At 43.2% G+C, this 25,421-nt stretch overlaps 1 protein-coding gene across 1 annotated transcript; it reads left to right on the top strand.

Moving 5' to 3' along the window:
* Positions 1-7,486: 7,486 nt before the first annotated feature.
* AMDHD1 (amidohydrolase domain containing 1) lies at positions 7,487-22,768 on the top strand. Its single transcript, XM_036250830.1, has 9 exons — positions 7,487-7,623; positions 8,935-9,041; positions 10,436-10,500; positions 11,703-11,980; positions 13,479-13,704; positions 18,147-18,271; positions 19,705-19,798; positions 20,368-20,528; positions 21,877-22,768. The coding sequence occupies exons 1-9, from the start codon at positions 7,487-7,489 to the stop codon at positions 21,962-21,964; spliced, it is 1,281 nt and encodes a 426-aa protein (XP_036106723.1). The 3' UTR covers positions 21,965-22,768.
* Positions 22,769-25,421: the final 2,653 nt, after the last annotated feature.

Genomic DNA, 25,421 nt, shown 5'->3' with positions numbered 1-25,421 from the left:
TCTCCTGGTCCTGTCCAAAGAAAAGAAAATACCTTTAAAATATTCTATACATTCTTCATAAAGCCACTAAATTCAACTGCCAGTAACTCCCAAATAGGTTTCATTGTTTTTTTTAAACCGTCATCTGAGGATATGTTTTTATTAATTTTTAGAGAGAGGGGAAGGGAGAAAGAGAAACATCAACGTGAGAGAGAAACATTGATCGGTTGCCACCCATGTGAGCCCCGGCTGGGGATGGAACCCACAACCTGGGGATGTGCCTGCAGCCTTTTTGGTGAATGGGATGATGCTCCAACCAACCAAGTCACTAGGCCAGGGACGCTTTATTGCTTTTAAAAATAGAGCACAAATAAACCCTTTGACCCAGCAATTCCACTACTAGGAAATTATCCCAAGAAAATAATCAGATCATTGGGCAAAAAAGTACATACAATAATGTTTGTTGCCGTGTTATTTAATAAATAGGGAGTTGATTGAATATCTATGGTATACACATAAATGAATTGCCACGTGGCCCCTTAAAACTATGCTGTAGTCGCTATTTACTTCTGTGTACTATATAAGTAAAAAGCAAAATATTTCAAAAGAACAGGAATAGTGTGGATAAAAAACACATGCCAAATCAGAGGTGTTTGAAAAATTGTTCACCAAACGTTAACAACAATGATCTCTAATTTGGAGCTATCTCTCCTTTCATTTTTACCAGATTTGGGATGAAGTTAGTTGAGTGGGGCACTCACCTTACCTACAAAATTTAAGGAAATGCCCCATAAAACTCAGTTATCATGAATAAAATGTTAATGCAATTTTTAAAAATTCAAAATCAATGCAGAAAAATTAAAGATAAACAAAATATCAGAATTTTGAATATTGACAGAAGGTGACTTTGCATTGTATGACGCTGAGAATGAGTTGCTCACCTGCCATACCCTGTCCCGGCCCACAGAGTTTGTCTTTATTTAAATTTTTGATATTTTGTTCATCGTGGATTTTTTGCATTAATTTTTATTTTTGAAAACAGTGGATTTAAATGCTTGATTACTGAGTTTTTTGCCTCCCCCTTAAATTTTGCATGTAAGGCAAAATTTTATACTTTTTTGTACCCAAATTTCTCAATAGGCTTGTGTGATTTTTACAACAATATAATAACAATGGTATTTTCATTTGAGGAGAAAGGGGATATTCAGAAGTTTATATAAAAAGGTAAGAACAGCCCTGGCCAGTATGGCTCAGTGGTTAGTGTCGGCCTGCAGTCCAGAGAGATCTGGGTTCGGTTACCGCTAAGGGCACGTACCTCGGTTGCAGTTTGTCCCCGGCCCAGTTGGGGTTATGTAGGTGGCAGCCACTCAATGTGTCTCTCTCACATCGATGTTTCTCTCTCTTCCACCCTCTATCCTGCTCTATCTAAACATAAATGCAAAAATGTCCTCAGGTGAGGATAAAATAAAAAAGGTAAGAGTGAAGTGTCCCAGAGGCACTGTCACAGACTCTGGACATGGACAAGCCTGTTGGTTTTGTATCCACAGATGTGCAAGCAAGTTCATATAACATTAGAAAATATTTACCGAGTACCTACTATGTTCTAGGTACTGGAGATAGGGCAATTAAACAATGAGACACACACAAAAAAGGACAAAAACTACTGTCTTCATGGAGCCTACATTTTAATTGCTTAGCATCTCTGAGCCTTGGGTTCCTAGTCCATAAAATGGGAATAATAGTTCCATTTCCTAAGGCTCTCATGAGGATTTAATGGGGCAATGTGTATAAACCACCAGGCAGGGTGCCTAGTCTACAGACAGAACTCAGTTATTTACTAATTAGTATGTGGGTTTACTTCCAATTATTACAAAAACAAAGATAAAAAAGAAATTATATTTTTTATATTTTAAATTATATTTTTCTCTTATAAGAGAGACAAAAGTTAATAAAAACCTACAGCATTTATATCGTACTTCTTAAGATTACTGAAGATTCTCTTTCACAGACGTTTGGTTCATTCTGACAGGTGGGAAAGAAGAGCTGGTGAAAAACTGATGACAGTCTGTTGGGTTGATACACAGAGACCTGGAGGAGATTTTCTCAAATTTCCACTATGCACTTATCTCCACTCCTGAGATTCTGCTCACCTCATTCTTATCATACTTTGTTCCTTCAATCCTTCTATCTATCTGAATTCTCTCTCATCTCCATCCCCACTCCCATTCCATTTATCCTAGAAAGTGTACCTGCAATAGACACCTTATCCATGGATTCTGGTACTTTTTCACTCATAGAAAAACGGAAAGTTCCTCTTCCTCTAAGCCAATACTTAATAGTGGGTATCTGTCATTGCACCTCTCCAGTAAGTCACAGAACATGCAAATAGCATGAATAGTCTCTAGGAGTTGTTATACTTCTGTACTTCCATATATATTGATGAAGAACGTGAAAGAAGAGAACCAGCTATCCCTAGGAAAGGATCATAAAGTTCTCTGAACTAAACCAATAGGATTCACCAACCAGGGGGAAAAAAACAAAGTCAAAGCCTGTGAATGTCTTTGTTGTGCAAAATAAAAATAGCATGATGACTAAACAATGGCTCCGTACCAAAAGAGAGGGAAAATGTTGAATTGTATAGCAAATGCCTACAAATTCATTTCTAAAATACATGTTCAAATCCAACGTCTGACAACTGAAGAAGGTCAAGAGCTCAGAGCAATCAGGGATTTTAAATGGTGCTGTGTGGCTGCAAACCATCATTTTTAGACGTGGTATAGGCTAGTGACTAAGAGCATGGCCTCCCATGCTCCTTAATCCTCACGCTTCAATTCCCCATCTTTCAAAAGGGAGGATGATATAGAAGGAGCTGAGGGTCCAATCGGGACACCTGTTGGAAGACAAGGGATAATGGGGTCTTGGGATAGTAGTGGATAAATTTGAAAAGTAGACCTACGTAATTGGCTGATGGTTTGGATGTGGGGTATGAGATAAAGGGCCCAGGAAAGAAAGGTTAGAGTTACCATCAACAGAGAGAGAGAAACAGAGAAGGCTATGAGGGAAGGAGCAGTTGGGACAAGCAAAGTTTCAGTTTGGAACATGCTAATTTTTTTTTTTTTTTTAATCCTCACCTGAGGACACCTCTCCATTTTTTTGTTTAGATAGAGTGGGAGGGAGAGAGAGAAACACTGACGTGAAAGGGACACATTGAGTGGTCGCCACCCACATGACCCAACCAGGGCCGGGGACAAACTGCAACCGAGGTACGTGCCCCCAGCGGAAACCGAACCCGGGTCTCTCTGGACCGCAGGTCGATGCTCCAATCGCTGAGCCAAACTGGCCAGGGCAGAACATGCTAAATTTGATATTTATATTAGACATCTAAGGTACATGAAACATATACTGTTCTACCAAGTGAACACCATGCTGGTTGATTTATTTACTTTTTTTTTTTATCCTCACCCGAGGACATTTTTGGATATTTTGTTCAGATAGAGTGGGAGGGAGGGAGGGAGGGAGAGAGAGAGAGAGAGAGAGAGAGAGAAACATCGATGTGAAAGGGACACATCGAGTAGTTGCCACCCGCACAACCCAACCAGGGCCGGGGACAAACTGCAACCGAGGTACGTGCCCTCAGCGGGAACCGAACCTGGGTCTCTCGGGACCGCAGGCCAATGCTCTAACTGCTAAGCCAAACCGGCCAGGGTGATTTATTTACTTTTTACATTCCTCTAACATTATGCAATTATATGTATAGGTCACTGAGCCGGGTCCTTTGATGTGTATCATAGCAGAGGCAGCATGAACGCACTGAGGAAAAACTCTGGCCTTGGGGGCAAGCGGGTTTGAATCCTGCCTCTGATTCTTATCAGCCCCCCCCCTTTTTAGGCCCACCCAACTGAACTCAGGGCACCTTAGGTTCTTCTATCAAGTATGGACACTAACGCCTTTTGTACAGGCTTGTTGCAATTTTCAAACACAGATAATGTATGCACAGTGCTTCGTCACGGCAGGCTGGCAGGGAAATAATTGCTCCTACTATCTTCTAAGGAGATATCCAGATGTGTCCTCTTTCTTGTCTTGTCAATAACTACCAGCGTATGAGAAGAATCGAGAAATCTGACAACTAGCTTCTGTGAGAAATCCTGAATTAAAGTTCTGGAAACCAGGTCATTTGAGAGGAATCTACCAGCAATGTCAGTGCAAATTTGGGGAATCTGACCCACCTTAGTGCGAATTCTTATCATTCCAAGCTTCGCAGAAGTGGGGAAAGGGGCGGGGGGTTTCAGAATGCCCGAACCTGAAGTCCACATAAAATTAACAATAACAATGTCTACCAGATATTATTCAAAGAAGTTTGTGTTTGAATTTCTCAACTCTACAAACTCAATGAAAATGGATTTCCAGATTCTCTCAATATGAGATAAAGAACTTTATCTCCCATATGCAAATGAAGATTTAGACAGATTCTCTCAGACCCAATGCTTTTCAATATTTTCCCACCTCCTTTCCACCCACTTGGACAAACACTAGGAAAAAGGGCTGTGAACTGTGTCCTCTTTCTAGACCAGAGCTAGCAATTTTTTGTTTACCCGAGAGCCAGCAGCCACCAGGTCCTTGGGCTGCCCAATGGCTGCCTTTTTTGATTAGGTCAGAATCGGAGCACAATGATGAGGAAATCACCTTCAGCTTGACCTTTAAGTCCCTGCTGGCGTCAAGCTAGCTATGTTGTGTGGACTTTTCCATTGACATTTCTGACTGCCCCTTTTGCAAACTGAAAAAAGCAACTGGAGGTCAAGTGGAAGGCAGACTGGGGAAAAGAGATCAGCCAATGTGAGTCGGATGATGTAAAAAGTACTCTGTAAACTAAGAAGTGCTATAGGGTATTGGTTATTCCTAAGGAAAAACACGATCCCTATCTCTCTGGAATTATTTAACAGTGACCTGGGCGGAGGGCAGTGCACTCTCACCCTTCTTGCTTCTGAAAACCTCTCATTTGCAGGGACTTTTCCCACAATAATGTTTATCTGGACTGTGGATGCACTCAGTTCACCCACAGATATAAATCTCCGTTTTAAAAAATACAATTTCTTTTAGACCTGCCAAGAACTTGTGAACTTTAGGTACATGGTGCAAGCCAGAATGCTATTGAAATCTAATACTATTGAAATCTAATCTTTAACTTAATTGACCAGCAAGACAAAGAGCAGGATTAAAATAAACTAATAGCAATAATAATAATAATAATAGCTATGACTTATTAGAGATAGGCACTGGGCTAAGTGATTTTATTTAAAGCTCAAACAAGTCCATAAAGTAGAAACAATTATCCCCATGATATGGATGAGAAAACTAAGGCTCAGGAAAATTAATTTCCCAACAACAAATAGTTCATAAGTAACAGAAATGGGATTAAGACAAGTTTATCGAACCTCAAAGTCTTCTATTTTCCTATAATTTCACTCCGTCCTTTATAATTGCATAAATCTGCAAATATACTTATAATTGCAAAATGTTACATTTAAGTCTTACAGAAATTTTATAATATAAAATTTTAAGCTTGGCTGGTGTGGCTCACTGGCTGAGCATCGACCCATGCACCAAGGGTAGCCAGCTGGACTCCTGGTCAGGGCACAATCCAGGTTGTGGGCCCAAACCCCAGTGGGGGGCATGCAGGAGGTGACCAAACTATGTCTCTCTCATCTATGTTTCTGTCTCTCTCCCTCCCTCTCCCTTCCCCTCTCTCTCTAAAATCAATAAAAAAAAATTTTTTAAATATAAAATTTTAATGTTTTCTATGAATTAGTGATTTTGTGTTTCTATTTTCCACTATTTCTACTTTTCTCTATTTCTTTCTGTATATTATACCTTTCTTTTAAAAACCATATATAGAGACACACATCCGTTTGTGATTGTGTGTCTGAGCTGTTACGAATAATCTGTGGATTTTTGTTTTCCTTTTGGTTCTCTTTTACTCATATTTTCTACTGAATTCTTTTCAATTATTTTTCTTTGCCCTCTCTCTTTTCTACTTGATTGGTCTCTCTCTTTTATGGACACACTATGATGTAAAGTATATTCTTATTTATTGTGCTTTCTGTTCTTTTAAAATGGCTTTAAAATGCCACTAAATTGATTTGCTCTTATATTTTATGGTTTTAGGGGACTCAAGCTTGCCTTTATGGTATGTTATTGTATCCATAAAGTGTCTTCCTTTTGGTTGTAGTCTGTGCTGGGCAAGGAAAGTGCCCTTCCTGTCTTTGTATGTTCCACAACACAAAGCTTCTACTAAAAGAATATAAATTAATGAAGTAGTTAAGAAGCACCAAACCACAACCCCAGCCTGACAGTGTTTTCGCAGCAACTGATCATCGGGAAGAGATGTAGGTGAGAATTATAGAGCATCTTCCTAAAAAACTTGATTCTGTCTCCAACCTTGGATGTACTGTAACTTGAGGAAAGACCAGACCAGATACAGTTGGGGGTGTGGAGGGCACGAAGCTGAAAACAGTTTAACCTCAAGGAGTTTGAATCCAGAAAACGGTTCACTCACTCTTTCCAGGAAGGTGGGGCCGATCCATTCTCTAGTCTCAGCTCTCTCCTCCCCCACGGCGGTCGCCCTTCATCCGGGAGAAACCCGCTGGAGGGGATCCGGGAGCGGAGCTGGCCAACCGAAAAGTTCGCGGCACCCGCCCCCCGGCGTCGCGGCCGCGCGGACCCAGCAGCAACTCGCCCCCGCACCCCCTCTCCTCCCTCCAGGTTCCGGGCAGCAGCCCCCGCGTCCAGGTGCCCCCCGCCCCCCGGCAGAGGTTTCCCGCCTTCCGCTCGCTGCCGGGGCTCTGCCCCAGGGTCCTGCGCCTGCCCCCGCCAGGTTTCTTCCCCCTTGACCCTCTCCAGGCGCCCTCGCCAGTGACCCCCTTCCATCCGGCCACGTGTTCGTCGCAGCCCACCTCTGTCTCTCGGGGAGGAACTTCAGTTCATATTTACTTTTTAAAGTTTTTTCTTTATTGATTTTAGAGAGAGAGGAAGGGAGGGGGAGAGAGACATAGAAACTTCGATTGGCGCCTCCTGCATGCGCTGGGGATCGGGCCCACAACCGGGCCTGTGCCCGGACTCCGACCGAACCGTGACCGCTTGGTCCATGGGTCGACCTCGACCCCTGAGCCACACCTGCCAGGCCAAACTTCAGTGTTTTAAAATCTGTGAAGTAGGGACCATACTCTCTACCGCATTTACCCGAATGTGACGAGGCGACCGAAAAAGACGATATTCCTTATAACAGTGCTTACTAATCGACGCGCTGCTCCCTGGTGCCACGCTGCTCCCTGGTGCCAGGGTTTTACTGCCGCGGTTCGGGAGGAGGCGCGCATCCCCCCGGGCTGGGAAGGGCCGCGAGCGCCCGCCCCCGCTCCTCCCTCCCGCCCGGCAGCGCCGCCTGCGGGGCTGCCCCTCCGCCGCCGTCCCTCGCGCAGCGCAGCAGGGTGACTCGGGACCCAGGCGCGGCGACATGGCGGGCGACCACCGCCTCCTGCTGGAGAACGCGCGCCAAGTGGTGCTGGTGTGCGCCCGCGGGGAGCGCTTCCTGGCGCGGGACGCGCTGCGCAGCCCGGCGGTGCTGGAGGGCGCCAGCCTGGTGGTGGGCACGTAAGTGCTGCGGGTGGAGGGCCCCGGAGGCAGTAAGGCCCGGCCCCGCGCTCCTCTCTCCCGCGCGCGCTGCGGACGGAGAGCGGGTCGAGGCGTTCCCCAACCAGGGAGCCACAGCAGGGCTGCCGTGCAGGAACCTGCTGCCAACACGTTGGACTGCTGCAGGGTCCCGCCTTTTCTGATGAAATACTGTCCAACAATCAGAAGGGGTTGGCGTTCTTTCCACCGCTTCTTGAAGTGCGGCCAGGAGACCACCTGCGTCAGATGACCTGAGTTTTGTTTTTTAAAGACAGATTTCAGACCACCCACCTGCCCCCCACCCCGTCCCCAGATCTTTTGAGTCAGCATCTCTGTGGGTGGAGCTCTGAGACCTGAATTTTTACAGATACCTCTCTCACCCCCTTCTGTGCACTAAAGCTTGAGAACCACGGAAAACGTTTAGATGGTGATGGTTTGGAGTAATAGGAAATTACGGTTCAGCTACCAGAAAAGGAGGCCGTTTTCAACACACCTGTGCTTCCCGCTCGAAGTGAATAAAAGAACGGCCAGTTTGGGAGGATGGGCCTGGAGCGGGAATGGGGGGTTGGATGCCAATTCGAACTGGAGAATTACGTGGCAGGACGGTTGTGCAAGAGCGATGAGTCTCACCCTTGAGCTGAGGCTGCTTAGGGCTGTGTACGAGTCCAGCTTTTAGGGAAAGTGTCTGTTTCTAATTAACAAAGGGATAAGAACAATTCCAGTGTTACTGTCAAAAAATTGCTAGTATCAGCTTAGGGAATTGCACAAAACTAAGAAGCCAGGTATAGCTGATGGCCACAGTGTGGAGTCCTGAGGATTCAGGCCCTCACTAGCTTGCTCTGTTGTGCAAGACACTTCTTCTCCAATAATTCCAACATCCGACATGGCTGCTCTGTCTCTCATGGTGTCTATATTCCAGCCTGTAGGAAAGAGGAAGAGAAAACAATCCTATTGGCTAAACTTAGTCTCATGGCTGCACCAGGCAGCCAAGAGACTGGGTAATGAATCTTCATTCTGGGTGGTCATGTGTTCCAGCTACATTTTAGGAATCTAGCACCATGGGGAAAGGGAACATTGATCTCAAAGAACAACTAGCATTCTCTGCTGCACATGAGTTGACTTTTTGCCTTACAGGTGGCTAGAGTAACTTTTTCCAAAGACACACCTTCAAAAAGGAAACGCAATAAATATTGACTGACACCAAGAGACATTGATAACATACTTTAAATCATTAGCCAGATTTCTCACACTATTTCCCCAAACTTTAGTAATTATTTCTTGATTTTTCTTCAGGGATGGGTTGATAAAAGCCATTGGTCCTGCTGATGTTATCCAAAAAGAGTTTTCAGAAGAAACATTTGAAGAAAGAATTGACTGTTCTGGGAAATGCATCTTACCGGGTATCAGCTTCTTTTCAGTAAAACCCTGAATGCAGTTTTAGTAATGTAAAGAGGAAGAGTAGTAGGTTGTTTTAAAGAGGGCCTCACAGTGATATTAAAATATAATAATAACAACAATTTATTGAGTTTCTACTATTAAATGTCTAGCTGCTTTACAAGCATGTTGAATCCTCATAACTGCCCTGTAAAGTAGGTATCATTACTGGCATGTTACAGATTAGAACACTGAAGTTTAGGGTAAGGTGAAATATCTTACCCAAGATTGCTAATGGGTCAAGGGCAACCTGGGACTCAAACCCATCCATTCATTCCACTTCCTCCCACTCACATAACAGAGACCAGCTGTGTTGTATTTAGGTTCAAAAATCGTCAGAAGAATTTTATTAATACATTGGGTAGGAAAGGCAAACAGGGAAAACTACTACTAGAATACACTTTAAATTAGTATAGAGTGTGAACAAAGGACCCATCTGTAGATGGAAAAGGAAAAAAAAATTTTTTTTCACTGAAGTTGTATCTTTGGTGATTGACAACAGAATCAGTTTATTTACCATTCTCTCCTACATGATCTATGTTTTATGGCTTCATGTAATGATCTGAAAAAAGTTGCTCAAATTTTGAGTTCTGTACAAACACAGAGGCCAAGATTTATACATTTAAAGTGTGTACTGTGTATATCTGACAGCTTTCTACCAGCTCGTGGGAGATAGAAGATAAAGTCAGGGTAAAACCTTATCAGAAAGAGCAGAATACATAGAAAGTGATCTGAATAGGGACTTTTGGTTTTACTCCAAGTCAGAACCCACTAGTCAGTCATTTGATCTGTTAGGTATTTTGAATATTCTGGAAAGACATACTTTACTGAATTGTACCTGGGTAAACAAAATTTCCAAGTGATTGCTTTATAGTTTATCTTTAATAAAAATATATAGTTTTTCATGAAGAAAGATTCATCTTTCTGATTTTATATTTTTTCTTCTCAAGTTTGACAATAGGGATTTTGATTCTGTTTTCACGCCCAGATTATTCCTTGGTGATATAGTCCTTAGTTTTGCTCACTAATAGATTTGACATCCTGTTTTTAAAGCTCCCTTGCTGAGCATGGCTTAATGGGTAAAAGGAGCTGTATTTTTCTGTACCGCAGGCCAACACTCCAACTGCTGAGCCAAACCTGCCAGGGCCTAGGAGCTGTATTTTTGAAAGGATATTTTCGTCATGTTGAGTGACCCTCCTTTATTAGAGCCAGGCTCTAACAGACAAATTCTTTCTCCTCCATGCCCTCCAAGATGGCTGACCACCATCACGCTTTCCAAGAGCAGAGTGGTATAGCTGGCCTGCTATCTAAGGGTTTTCTAGGTCTTAACTTTAACAATGATTTCATTTATTGATTACAGGTTTGGTGGATGCACACACACATCCAGTATGGGCTGGTGAAAGAGTTCACGAGTTTGCAATGAAGGTAACTTCAATGAATGATGTTAAATAAAAATGAAGCATAAACCAACATAGACAAATCTTTTTCTAAAGAGTCTGTAGGCTATCAGGCTTTGCAACATATGCCTACATGTTTTTTTAAAAAATTGATTTGAGCCCTGGCCGGTTTGTTCAGTGGTTAGAGCATCAGCCCACGGGCCAAAGAGTCTCGGGTTCGATTCTGGCCAAGAGCACATACCTCTGTTGCGATTCAGTCCCCGGCCCTGGTCGGGGTTGTGCAGGAGGCAACCAATCGATGTGTCTCTCTCACATTGATGTTTCTCTCTCTCTCTCACTCCACCCCTCCTCTTGTCCCCTCCCACTCTATCAGAAGACAAATGGAAAAATATCCTCAGGTGAGGATTATAAAATAAATAAAATAAAAATTTATTTGAGAGAGAGAGAAACATCAATTTGTTGTTCCACTTATTTATGCATTCATTGTTGATTCTTGGGTGTGCCTTGACCTGGGATCAAACCCGAAACCTTGGCAAATCAGGGTTAACTGAGCTAACTGGCCAGGGCCCCTACATGTCTTTTTTTTTTTTTTTTTAATCCTCACCTGAGGACATTCCTTTGTTTTTTGTTCAGATAGAGTGGGAGGGAGAAAGAGGAACAGAAAGAGAGAGAGAGAGAGAGAAACATTGACGTAAAAGGGACACATCGAGTGGTTGCCACCCGCTTGACCCAACCAGGGCCGGGGACAAACTGCAACCAAGGAACATGCCCTTAGCGGGACCGAACCCTGGTCTCTCTGGAGCGCAGGCTGACACTCCAACCACTGAGCCAAACTGGCCAGGACCCTACATGTCTTTTTAATGGATATTTTTGCTTGCCTGGACTATGGAAAATAAATTACAGCAAAACTAACTAGTTTGTAACTGTCTCCAATCTTTATACTGTGCACAGGATTAGCAATCATTTCAAGTATAATAATTTTATTTTAAAATTCTAGCTGGAGAATCTTCATTTTAACAGAGCTGAGCTCACGAGTTTCTCCTCCACCACATCTCCCATCTCTGCCACCCCAGTACTTTCCTGGGACGCCCCCCCCCCCCACTTTCTAATCAGCTGGTGCCCTGGCATATTGATTGTGAGTCGTTCTGAATATTATCCCTACAGGTAGGTTCTATAGACCTGCCTGCAACCTCCCTGATTTGTCCCGCTTAACGGCGAGCCTGTGTTCAGTTGGCAGGAGCCACATACATGGATATCCACCAGGCTGGAGGAGGGATCAACTTCACGGTGCAGTGCACGCGCCAGGCCTCGGAGGAGGAGCTGTTCAGCTCCTTCCAGCAGCGGCTGCAGTGCATGACCAGGGCGGGGACCACGCTGGTGGAGTGCAAGAGCGGATACGGCCTCAACCTGGAGACAGAGCTGAAGATGCTCCGTGTGATCGAGCGCGCCCGGCGGCAGATGCCCATCGGCATCTCCGCCACTTACTGCGGGGCCCACTCAGTGCCAAAGTAACCTCAGCCGATGGGCACCTGGTTTAAGTCGGGCTTGAAGGGGCTGCTTTCTCTAGCAGTGGCTCAGCACTTTAGTTTTTGCAGAGACCAGTAGAAAGAAGCCTTTGGAAAGGTGTTCTGAGTCTAATTGTCAGTCATCTCACACATGGTTTTAGGAAGGTGACCCCCACCAGACCCATCACTTTGCCAATCCCTTAATGATGAAAGGAGATGCTCAAAACTCTTTTGATTAAGAAAGAGAAATGTCTCTTGTAGCTTCCCATGACAGCATAAAAGCACTCTCGTGATTAACAGTAACACTCTTTAGGAGATAGGTCCGATCTTGTAGTCAAGTGACCCAGAACAGTTTTTATCTTTGTTTATGTTTGTTTTAACAGCAAACATTCCCCCTTTAGTTAAAAATGTTTTTCCTTAGTGGCTCTACGGTAATGGCTGTCTCCTTCTGCATCTGCACCTCATCTGTTCTGGAATTTCTAGACTGGAAGGCAGTTCCCCAATGAAAAGATCCAAAAAAATCCAAGACTTGGAAATTCACAGGCTTCTCCACAGTCTCAGTGCAGTTTGAAGTTTTGACAGTGTAGATATAGAAATGCTACAGGCTTACAAAAATTATTTGAAAAAGAATTTATACATTTTATAAATGTATTTTGTTTTGTGAACTTTAAAAAATGAAATTTCAATGCTAATTTTTTGTGTACCATCTTCAGAGGAACTAAAAAAATTAACATTAAAATTTATTATTAAAAAGTTACAAAATGAATTAAGTAGAAAAGAAACACAAATAGATAACATTTCCAATGATGTCTGTTGTATGTTTTTAGTATTAGGACTTCTGAAATCATTAAAGCTTTAAACTGCCCTAAGACTTTTGGGACAGCCTGTCTATAGAAAGCAGATTTTTTTCAGATGGACTCTAAGGTGTGTGATGGTCTGTTGGTTTAGTTTCTTTTTTTCAGTAGGAAGGACAGTGTGACTTGGTAGAAAAGTCTCAGGCTTTGGAGTGATAACAGACCTGGGTTCGAATCCAGCTTGGCTACATCCAGCTGGGTGATTTTGAGGGCATCTTTTAACTTTTTTGAACATGAATTAGTAACCTGTAAAACAGCTACATAACACCCTATTCTATACGATTGTCTTGAGGATTATATATAAGTGCCTGTCTCCTCATGGTCCACCTCTATCTAGCCACCCAAATGGTTCATTGAACAAGAGGCTTCTATGTGTCAAACACAGGACCAAAGTTTTACAAAGATTTTCTTCATCTGCCAGTAAGCCTCTGAGGTCTGCATCTGATCTCTAGTGATGAAGCCTGGGTCTCAGAGTATGCAATTTGCCAAATGACACCTAAATAACATGTCCAAAAAGTTACATAGCCAGCAAGTGGTGGAGCTCTGTGTTTATTTGATTTTAAGGGCCCAGCCTGTCAAAGCACCAAAAAATCCTTTCTCCAATTAAAAAAATATTTGCACATGGAAATCTTCTTTTCTTCCCCCAGAGGAAAAACTGCTACTGAAGCTGCTGATGACATCATCAATAACCACCTCCCGAAGCTGAAGGAACTTGGCAGAAATGGGCAGATTCACGTTGACAATATAGATGTGTTCTGTGAGAAGGGTGTCTTTGATCTGGATTCTACCAGAAGGATTCTACAAGGTGGAAAAGATATAGGGCTACAGATTAACTTCCACGGGGATGAACTCCACCCGATGAAGGCTGCGGAGGTACGATTGACTGTTTGCTTTTCCTTTGTCAACACTCATGTTATGGAAAACTTACCTAGTTTGTTCAACGACAGGAGCAGCTTTCTGAAAAGGCAGAGAGTGGGGAAATTTGTTCAAACACCGTGAAATTTACTTTTTTGCTGGTCATTTTCTTCTATTATCACCTGCTGGGGATGTTAGTAGAAAAAGAAGTACCTTTGTAGTCTCATTGACTAAATTCACAACCTCTTTTGGTTGGTACAGAAAGCCACACCAGCAGAGTCTATTCATTTCACGTGCAGCTCCTAGGGTCTTTCTGTGACATCATCCAGGTGAACTTCGGTGAAGCACACCGTTAATAGCTACAACATGATTTTCAAATCTATGCGTCTTGCCCAGATTCATTTATTCATGCTTTCAACAAATATTTGAATGTCTAGTGTGTGCCAGGCACTGTTGTAGGCACTGAGAATTCATCAGTGGATAAGACAGCTCTTGAGTCGGGTGCAGAGCTAAATACAGATGTAGATACGACACCCCACATGTGTCTTAACCGCAACATGTTCTGCTTGATCCCTTAATATCACTTCCAAATCATGCCCTGTGTTTCCTGCCCCAGTGAATGACACCATTATCTATCTATTGCTTAAGTAAAAAACCCGACATCATTTGACTCCTGCCTCCCTTTCACCTACCACATTTCAACCAACCAGCAAGTCCTGCCAGTTTTCCTCCTCAATATCTCTAGGTCCGCCTCTCTTCACCCCACTGCCTAAGTCCAACCACCATCAGCTGTCACCTGGATTCCTGTAACAACTACTCTTGCCTTCAGGCTGGCCTCTACTTTAATCTGTTTCTTTAATCCATCCCCATCATGCATCCATCCTTCCTCTCCATTGCTTAAAACCACCTCAAGGCTCAGAGGGCAAATTCCAAACTCTCTATGTGTAGGCTTGCCAGGATCCAGCCCTTCTTTACCTCTCTATCTCCCCCGCCCCTTTTCATCTCCTTCACCCTGTCTACCACGTACTAGCCACAATAAATGACTTTTAGTACACTGACTACCCCATACCTCTGCACATGTGGTTTCTCTAGTCTGAACTAACCCTTGTCTGGCTAATTCGAACTCCCTTTCATGTTTCATCCTAGCCAAGGCGTCTCTGGGGTCCTTCCCAAGCCTCTCCAACAGCGGTTATAGCTCCTCTTGTATTTGTCTCACGGGGTTAAAATCTCCTCTGTGGTTCCTATTGGACAGCAAACACCGAGGACTGCAGCCAGGTCCTCCATGGCCCTGGCCCTGGAGATGAGCACGGTGCCTGCCATACCGATGGACTTTACTTAGTAAACAGTTGTTGAATATTTGTTAAGTGAATGTGAACTGGGTGGTCAACAAGATATTTTTCTTCGTAGAGAGTGACTAGTGAATTACATCAATAGAGGTCAATACCCAGGATGAGCAAATAAAGTTTGGAAAAGTGAGGGTGTTTCCAAGGCCAGAAGAGAACTTCCCTGGGGAACATAGTCTGTCCTGTGGTCCAAAACGCTCTTGACCTGAGCCAGCTGCTGATGAGGGGCCAGCTCTTCCCTGCCCTGGTATGGGGGACAGCAGCCTCCCTGGGCCACAGTATAATGCCAAATATTTTCTACTCTTCTTTCCTTGGAACATGTCTTCTTAACATACCACCTTTCATCCTGAGCAAAGTGTGTGTGTGTGTGTGTGTGTGTGTGTGTGTTCATGTGTGTAAAATTGCAAAGATGAGAAGAAATCCACGTTAAGGCATGGTTCCGTGAGCACCGTAGCATTGCCTTGTCTTGGTTTTCTTCTAACAATCTAACCCAAACTTTTCGTCTGGAGAGAAATCAGGCTCAAATAGTATCCTCAAATTATACATGATCCACATTTTTAGTTTGTTTTCTTGACTAATCTATTTTCACTGAGAACGATGGCATTCCAAAATACCTTTTTATTGTGATTGTATGATGCTATAATAGATTTTTATTACCAGTATTACTCAATGTTTTATTCTGATTCATAAGATCCATAAAACTTTCTTTTTTAGCAAATGTCTGAAGAATGTCAGTAAGCATTTTTTTTGTTGTTGAAAGCATTACAGATGTCCCCCTTTTTTCCCCACTGACCCCTCCTTCTCACTCCCACCCTCCTCCTGCCTTCCTCAGCCTAGTGTCCATATTGACTGATTGTGCATATATGCATATAAGTACTTGGGTTTATCTTTTCCCACCCCTCCCACCCCCACCCCACCCCCTGTCCCTCTGAGGTTTGTCAGGCTGTTTCCCACTTCCATGATTATGGCTCTCTTTTGGTCAAGAGCTTATTTTGTTCATTATGTTCCACAAATAAGTGAGATCATGTGGTATTTGACTTTCTCTGACTGGCTTATTTTGCTTAGCATAATACTCTCCAGGTCTCTCCATGTCGTCTCAAAGGGTAAGAGATCTCTCTGTCTTACAGCTGCATAGTACTCCATTGTGTATATGTACCACTGCTTTTTTATCCACTTATCTACTGTTGGGCATGTGGACTGTTTCCAGATCTTAGCTATTGTAAATAGTGCTGCTATGAACACAGGGGTACATATATTCTTCCTGATGGTTGTTTCAGGCTTCGTAGGATATATTTCAAGAAGTGGGATCACTGGGTCAAATGGCAGTTCCATTTTTAATTTTTTGAGGAAACACCATATTGTATTCCTAAGTGGCTGCACCAGTCTGTATTCCCACCAGCAGTGCAGTAGAGTCCCCTTTCCCCCACATCCTCACCAGCATTTGTTGTTTGAGGACTTGTTGATGGTGGCCATTCTGGCAGGTGTGAGGTGATATCTCATAGTCGTTTTAATTTGCATCTCCCTGATGATTAAATATGACGAGCATTTTTTCATATGTCTCTTGGCTATTTGTATATCTGTTTAGAGAAGTGTCTATTCAGATCCTCCACCCACTTTTTAATTGGGTTCTTTGTCTTCCTTTTGTTAAGTTGTATGAGTAATCTATATATCTTGGATATTAACTCCTTATCCAATGTATGATTGGCAAATATATTCTCCCAGAGAGTGGGTTCTCTTTTAATCTGATGCTGGTTTCTTGTGCTGTGTAGAAGCTTTTAAGTTTGATGTAGTCCCATTTATTAATTTTTTCCTTTCTTTCTCTTGCCCTAGGTGATGTATCAATAAAAATTCCACTACATATGATGTCTGAGATTTTTCTGCCTACATTTTCTTCCAGGATTTTTATGGTTTCACAAGTTACCTTTAAGTCTTTTATCCATTTTGAGTTTATTCTTGTGTATAGTGTAAGTTGGTGGTCTAGTTTCATTTTTTTTGCATATAGCTGTCCAATTTTCCCAGCACCATTTATTGAAGAGACTGTCTTTTCTCCATTGTATGCTCTTGCCTCCTTTGTCGAATATTAGTTGGGCATACTGTCTTGGGTCAATATCTGGGTTCTCTGTTCTGTTCCATTGATCTATATGTCTGTTCTTGTGATAGTACCGGGCTCTTTTGATTATGATTGCTTTATAGTACAACTTGTTATCTGACATTGTGTTCTCCCACTTTGTTCTTCTTTTTCAAAATTGCTGTGGCTATTTGGGGTCTTTTATGCTTCCATATAAACTTTTGGGGTGTTTGTTCTAGATCTGTGAAATATGCTATTGGTACTTTAATAGGAAATTACATTGAATCTGTAGATTGCTTTGAGTAATATGAACTTTTTTTTTTTTTTTTATCCTCACCCGAGGACATTCTTCCATATTTTGTTCAGGTAGAGTGGGGGGTGGGGGAGAGGAACAGAGAGAGAGAGAGAAACATCGACGTGAAAGGGACACATCGAGTGGCTGCCACCCGCACAACCGACCAGGGCCAGGGACAAACTGCAACCGAGGTACGCACCCTTAGCAGGAACCGAAACCGGGTCTCTCAGGACCGCAGGCCGACGCTCTAACCGCTGAGCCAAACCGGCCAGGGCTAATATGGACATTTTAATGATGTTGATTTTTCTGATCCATGAACATGGCATATGTTTCCACTGTTTTACATCTTCTATTTCTTTTTTCAGTGTCCTTTAGTTTTCTGGGAACAGGTCTTTTACTTTCTGGGTTAAGTTTATTCCTAGGTATTTTATTTATTTTTTTGTTGCAATGGTAAATGGGATTGTTTTTTTGCTTGTTTGTTTGTTTCCCTTTCTGAGTGTTTATTATTGGTGTATATGTCAGCAAACATTTGTGTCTAGGAACCATTTTTGAAACAGCACGCCAGCTACTTTTCACATGAATGTCCATCACAAACCACTGTCTATTTTGGGGATTGTGCTTGTGACAGGTAGTTGACAAGAAATCTTAGTAGTAGAGTGCTGTTATATCTTTGTAGGAAACACAGTTTTATGGCACTTTATTGATTTGTTGTTGCTGTTGGTTAAATCTTTTTCTCTCTACTCATTCTGCTTAGCTTGGGGCTGAGCTGGGAGCCCGGGCAATCAGTCACCTGGAAGAAGTGAGTGATGAAGGCATTGCTGCCATGGCAGCAGCCAGGTGCTCCGCTGTCCTTCTGCCCTCCACGGCCTACATGCTGAGGTGAGGTCGTCCTCACCCCCACACAAGAGCTGCAAGCACAAGTTGTGAAGACACAGACTTCCAACATGCCAAACTATTATTTCATGGCCCTTACAAATCCCTTCGAATGCAGATCCAGAAAACTTGGCTCATGAAAGATGCCAATTCTGGAATGATGTTCAGAAACGAATTACTCGGAGCTCGGAATTAAATCGACTCTGAGTGGTGGGATTACTGGGGAGGGCGGCGCTTCCTTTTTCTTTATTACTAGTTTAAGGATTTTCTAATTTAAAGAAAAATCAGTATGCATGACCTTTATAATCAGAAAAAAATGAAGTGGGCTTCATACTTTAAAAAACATGGCTAAACCCTGGCTGGGTAGCTCAGTTGGTTGGAGCAACGTCCTGTACACCAAAAGGTTGCAGGTATGATTCCTGGTCAGGGCAGGAATCAGTTCAGTCCCTGGTCAGGGCACTTACAGGAGGCAATGGATTGCTGTTTCTCTCTCTCTCCCCCTTCCTCCCTCTCAAATAACAAAAACAAAACAAAACAAACATAAAAAACCATGCATAAGATATTAGGGATATTTAACAGTATTCAGAATCTGCATGAGCGGTTTTCTGAGAAGATGAGGGTGGGCGCCATAACTGTGTACCAGAACCCTCGTAAATCCCGGGGGTGAGGGGAGAGGGGGTGTGTGTTTTGTAACATCTCCTCAGGAATTTTGCTGTATGCCCTGTGTGAACGGAAAACATTTCGTGCACCTTGTGTAACTGCCATTGTTCTAATTCTACCCCCTGAGACCTGAGATCGCTGACTCTCCTCATGCCATCCATGACAACCACCGAGTCTGGTCAGGGTGACCGGCATCCAAGAGACAGTTTACTCTCTTAGAACCAGGTGCTTTCTGTGAGGTTGGGCTGCATGGTTTTCACGGAGGTGATTCTGCAGTGATGGCCTTAGGACAGTGGTTACCAACCTCGGGTGATGTTGTCACTCGGGACATTTGTCAATGTCTGGAGACATTTTTTGTTTGTTACAACTAAGTGGCACGACTGACATCTAGTGGATAGAAGCCAGGGATGCTGCTAAACATCCCGCCGTGCACAGAGCAACCCCCCACAGCAAAGAATTATGCAGCCCAAGAAATGAACTGAGCCAAGGTTCAGAAACTCTGCCTTAGGGTGGGGAAACAAGACTTGGAGTAACTGTTACAAGGGAGAAGAAAGAACCATTTCAGAGCTTTCCTGAAACTTGTTATGATTTTATACACGTATATTAATGTAGACTACAATCAGGAAATATCAATCAATAACTAATCACTTCATCTTGAGTTTCTGTTTCTTCTTCCAGAAGACAAAGGGGTTGGCTATCTCAAGTCTTCTTCCATTCTGAACATCTATTCTGCAAAAGCTCCAGTTCTGGACATTGACATCATTTTTTCTCTCCCTTAGACTGAAGCAGCCACGGGCCAGGAAGATGTTAGATGAAGGAGTAATAGTTGCTTTGGGCAGTGACTTCAACCCTAATGCCTATTGCTTTTCAATGGTAATCATTTTTAATATGTCTTTCTGAGCAGGGTATCAAATTTCTACCAAGCATATAAGTAATTTAAGTATATTTCTGTTGCAATATACCAAACATCAAAAAAATTTTTCCTGTGTAACAAGAAAAAAAAAAAAAGATATAGACTGTAGTGTAATTTTCTGCACACATCAATGCCTCCAGGAATAGAGAAAGGAGAAAAGGTTCTATATGCATTATTTCCTCATTTGTCCTTGGGCATTGTGGTTTTATAATAACCCATTTTCCCTCTTGGAGAATAAGATTAGTTCAAAGAAGTTTCAGTGAGTAAGCATGGAGGGGAGCTTTATTATATACACTAGGGGTCTTGGAAAGCTGTACATAAATATTAAGTATACGTGGGGGCACTCTCCATAATAAAGGAGCCTTTTATAAAGTATGAGAACCTTTATGTATACGTTTAAGTTCTCCCATAGCAATTTAGCCATTTTCACCCACACATTTAATCACCATTATTTGTTGTGCTGTGTTAAGAAATGTCGCAAATAGACATTTTGTTACCTTCTTCCAACACTTTTTTCTTCCCACCACAGCCAATGGTCATGCATCTGGCCTGTGTAAACATGAGAATGTCCATGCCTGAGGCCTTGGCTGCTGCCACCATCAATGCAGCTTACGCACTGGGAAAATCTCACACACACGGGTCTTTGGAAGTTGGCAAACAGGGAGATCTCATCATCATCAATGCATCCAGGTGAGTGTTCTCCCAACTAAGCTATGTTATGCCCATTGTAGGGTATAGACCTGGTTTAAATACTTTTTCCACTAATCGTTAGTGTCATCTCTGTGTAAGCACAGAAGCTACCCAGTCATCCCTACAGGTCCTAAACTACAGGGTATACTTTGTTTTCTGGTCTCTTCATCCATCTTACATCTTTCCTAGATCTCCAGGCTTCTACTCTGTCGACCTGGACTTTGGACTTGTGCCCTCTGTGATGCGCTTTTTATTTTTCTGCCTGGCTTCTGACCTTCTGCTGACTCTAGGCCACACATGTCCTCACTACAGCTTGTCGCCCTGGTTCTGATCCACTACGGCTCTAACTTCTTATTCCTACTGGATCCCAAATCCTTGCATCACTGTTCCGGCCCTGGTGTCTTATTCTTTACCCGCAGTCTGCTGCCATCTGGGTCTCCAGTGTGACAGTTTGAGTCTTCTTGTTCTAAAGCCTAGATCCTTGACTCCAGGGAGCCGAGCACAGCTCTTGGATCTTACGTTCCACCGAAGAGAGCGGCTCTAGAATTTCCCTCTCCGTGGTCGTAGACCACTCTCTCCATGGAAAATAATGCTGATGCATTATTTACTGAATCAACTACTTTAAGATCAAATACTTAAATGATATTATTAAATATTATTTATCATAGCCTAGTTAGTATATATGTTATTTTGTTTGTTTGTTTGTTTTTTAAATACTCACCTGAGGATATTTTTCCATTTATCTTCAGATAGATTGGGAGGGAGAGAGAGAGAGAGAGAGATCAATGTGAGAGAGACACTTCAATCGGTTGCCTCCCCCATGACCCCAACTGGGATCTGAACCGCAACCGAGGTACATGCCCTTGACTAGAATCGACTTTTTTGGTCTGTGGGCTGATGCTCTAATTGCTGAGCCAAACTGGCCAGGGCAATATGTCGGTTTTTTGTTTTTTTTTTAAAGCCCAGATATCTGTAACTAGGTATAAAGAAATTTTTAGAAAATGTTTATTTATTTATTTATTTTATTATTATTTTTTTAATACTCACCCGAGGACATTTTTGCATTTATCTTCAGATAGAGCGGGGGGGAGAAAAGAGAGAGAAACATCGATGTGAGAGAGACACATTGACTGGTTGCCACCCACACGACCCCAACTGAGCCGGGGACAAACCAACCGAGGTACGTGCCCCTCGAGGGAACCAAACCCGGGATTCTACGGTCTGCAGGTTGACTCTCTAACCGCTGAGCCAAACTGGCCAGGACTAGAAAATGTATTTTTAAATTAACATTTAATGACAGTGATAACTTTGACTTGTATGTACTGAAGGAATGTTGGTTTCTTTCTAGATGGGAGCATTTGATTTACCAGTTTGGAGGCCATCATGAATTAATCGAGTATGTGATAGCTAAAGGAAAAGTCATCTATAAAAAATGACCAATCTTAAAGGAAAGAGAAGACTTCAATTGTATAAAATACATCAATACAGTTATGTTAAAAGTTAAAATATCTTAGTAGTTTACCAAAATTATGTCACTTAAACCTAAATGTATTTCAGTGTTTTGTTAATCCACTCATAAAACCCAAGGGATTAACTTACTTTAATTTAATATGCACCTGGACACACAAAGAGGTAAACCAATTGTGATGACAATCTCAAGACAAATTATTTCGCAAAGATTTGTCATAAATATTCTGAAGATGAATTATCGCAAGAATGTATTTGTGGGGGGAAACCAGATTGACAACTAGGTAGATGTGGCTTGAAATTTGCATTTTGTTTCTGTTTTTTAAATTTTAATTTTCCAACAATATTTAGTGACTATTGGGGGATAGAGGGAAATCCAAGTGATATGCCCCAGATTAAGCTTAAATGTAGCTTTCTATAAGAGCAAATCATTTTTCCTGTTCCCACCCAGTTTGTCTGTCTAGCTGCTCTCCGAAGGCATCCGTGTGTCCTGAGGAGAGCGTCCTTCCCCGTCTAACTTGGCGACCCTCGCTGGAAACGACCTCACAGCACAGCTCACGGCTCGTCGCTTTACATACAGGCTCGGGGGCCTTCCTGTAATGGGTGCGTTTTGACCAAATCCAATAATGTAGTTTTTTAAAAAATCGTTTTTAAGTTTTTGATTCTTCACATTGCAAATGTATAGAAAACATGTCATAACGTTTAATAAATATGAGCTGTCGCTATTATTATTGTTCCCCTACGGCCCCGAAGGTAGAGCGGCGCCTTGTCTATCAGAGCTTTTCAGGAAATAAACAAATTACAGAATTACTTGTAAAGAATGGATGATTATTTATTTATATAAATAGTTGTTTCATCTGAGTTTACTTGAAATCTTTTAAAATGTTTTAATCATCTTTATGGTCACAGCTGTGTTATCAAACTTTGTCCGATTTATGAAGAAATTATTTGAGGAGTAAATGATGACTCTCCAAACTGTCACCCATTTCAGGTCAATAGAGGCTGAACCAGTGAGGCTTCACTGTATTCAGCATAAGTCAAATCAAGCTCCCCCTCGTTGGAATGTTATGGGTAGCAGGGCAGGTCGCTGTCCCCACAGGGGCTCTGGTGCTCTCTCTCGTCTGTTTGGCAAAGGAGTCTTGAGAGGGTATGGGATCACCTAGCCAATGGTGGGAATTTGGGACGTACAAGAGAGAGAAAGGCCAACAGTAAATATTAGGTTTGTCCTGGATCCCACGCCACACAACAGTGTGTCCTTATACTTACAGAAGAAGAAGGTGAAGTGCATCCTATTTCCCTCTAGGAGACACTCACTCAAAACAAATAGTAGTTACGTCTGTTCCTGAAGGAAAGCCGAAGAGGATACCCACCGGGCACTGCCTTAGTCCTCCCAGGCCAGTGTCTATAAGCCCTTGCAACTGAAGGGAGCTTGCTGGAATGCGCAACATCCGCCCCACCCCAGACCTGCTCAATGGGAGTCTGTGTCTTCAGGAGCCCCCAGGTGATTCGTGTGTCCATTCAAGTCTGAGAAGTGCTGCAGCCTAAGACCCCAGCCAAGCCAACTCCCACCTGTTCCTCAAAAACCCCATCTGCTTGGGCTGTTCAGGCCTTGCAGCACTGTTCCCTCTGCCTGGGGTGCTGTTCCTCCCCACCCCACCCTGCTCCCCTACCTCGAATACAGTCGTGATACCATTGTAATTTAACTGTCTTTCCCTTTAGGTTATGAGTTAGTAGAGGGCAGGGACCTTGTTGTGTCCCCAGGATCTGGTATGGGGGGGGCTGGTTCACAGCAGGTGATCAATAAATGAATTAATGAACGGCTGCACAAACATACAGATCATCATAAGGAATTTCTCAAAATAACCTAAGAAAGTCAATCCAGGGATGCAGTTATTCTGTGGATGGGAAAAAGCATATGAGTTTCTTAATATAATGTCAAAGGATGAAGCTCATGGGAAGTCAAGTGTTAAAATAAAACCAAACAAAGCGGTTAGAGCGTTGGCCTGCGGTCCAGAGAGCCCCGGGTTCGGTTCCCGCTAAGGGCATGTATCTCAGTTGAAGTTTGTCCCCAGCCCTGGTTGGGTCGTGTGGCAGGCAGCCACTCGATGTGTCACTTTTACATCGATGTCTCGCTCTCTCTCTCTTCCTCCCCCTCTCCCTCCCACTCTATCTGAAGATGAATGCAAAAATGTCCTCGGATAAGGATTAATAAATAAATAAATAAATAAAAATAAATTAATTTTAAAAAAAAAGAAACCAGTTCAAGGTTGGGCGGGGGTGGGGTTGCCACCCTCAGCTGGGGGGTAGGGAAGACTGTGACGGGAGGAAAGGCTCCAAGATGGGACATCAGGCCGTGTTCGGAGATAGGTGATGAGCACTGCTAGAGTAGAGGGGTCGGGGGAGCCAAGACTACAAGGTGAGGTCAGTTTCCACAGGGCTTTGGACGTCAGGCTCACTGGTTGAAACTTCATTTTACAGTCAGGGGAAGCCAGTGGGTGTTTTGTTCTGTTTGTTTGTTTCTTTGTTTTTTTCCTTTACTGATTTTAGAGGGAGAGGGAAAGAGAGAAACATTGATGAGCGAGAACATCGACTGGCCACTCCTGCATGCCTCACACTGGGGATCGGGCCCACAACCTGGTCATGTGCCCTGACCGGGAATCGATCCGGCGACCTCTTGGTGCAAGGGTCGACGCTCAACCACTGAGCCACACTGGCTGGGCCGCTGGGTGTTTTGGAATAGGTTAGGACCGGAATGAGAGCGTTGTCGTGAAGAATTCATCTGGTTTCAGTGTATATAACAGGCACTCACATACATGTTGTGTGAGTGGACTCTGGCAAGACACCTTGAGCAAGTCCTTTGGAGAGAGGAGCGCTCCGGGGCTAGATGTCCAGGTGGCACATGAGATGTGGACACTCCGCTCTGTGCTCGCATTGGGCTAGATTAACATTGCTTTTCTCAACCCTCTAAAACTATTGGGCCACCCCCCCAGGAGAAAAATTAAATTTGTTTCTAGGGGATAAGATTTTTTTAGGTAGGGTTGAGCTTTGGAAGACCACATACCATTGTGACATGCAAGTGTTTTTTGTTTTTGCCTCTACCAAACCTTGCTGGCAACATCACCCCCACTGAGCTGAGGCTATGTAAACCAGACGCTGTGGGAGACAGGTGAGGCAACATGGCATGGTGAAGGGAACGCAGGTTTGAGACTTGACACCTGGCACTCAGATGGTAGAAACTACCAAGGAGCCAGAGCAATCTGTCCCTGTTCACGCAGCCATGAGCTCTCGGAGGTGGTCTGTCCTGGTGGAGGTTCACTCGCCCTCCTGTCCCACTAGCATGGATTTTCATGCCGTCGATGACCTGCCCTCTACTTACTGCCGCATGTTGCTGTTGTTGTTTCAGCCTCCAGCCCACTACCTGGGCTA

The sequence above is a fragment of the Molossus molossus genome, unplaced genomic scaffold (genome assembly GCF_014108415.1).
Source record: "Molossus molossus isolate mMolMol1 unplaced genomic scaffold, mMolMol1.p scaffold_m16_p_10, whole genome shotgun sequence".
NCBI lineage: Eukaryota > Metazoa > Chordata > Mammalia > Chiroptera > Molossidae > Molossus > Molossus molossus.
This window is presented reverse-complemented; position numbering and strand designations above follow the sequence as displayed.

Coding starts and splice junctions, on each gene's coding strand:
- AMDHD1 (XM_036250830.1), top strand. CDS start 7,487: ATGGCGGGCGACCACCGCCTCCTGCTGGAGAACGCGCGCCAAGTGGTG. Junction 9,042..10,435: donor TGGGAAATGCATCTTACCGG/GTATCAGCTTCT, acceptor TATTGATTACAG/GTTTGGTGGATGCACACACA. Junction 20,529..21,876: donor ATCATCATCAATGCATCCAG/GTGAGTGTTCTC, acceptor GTTTCTTTCTAG/ATGGGAGCATTTGATTTACC.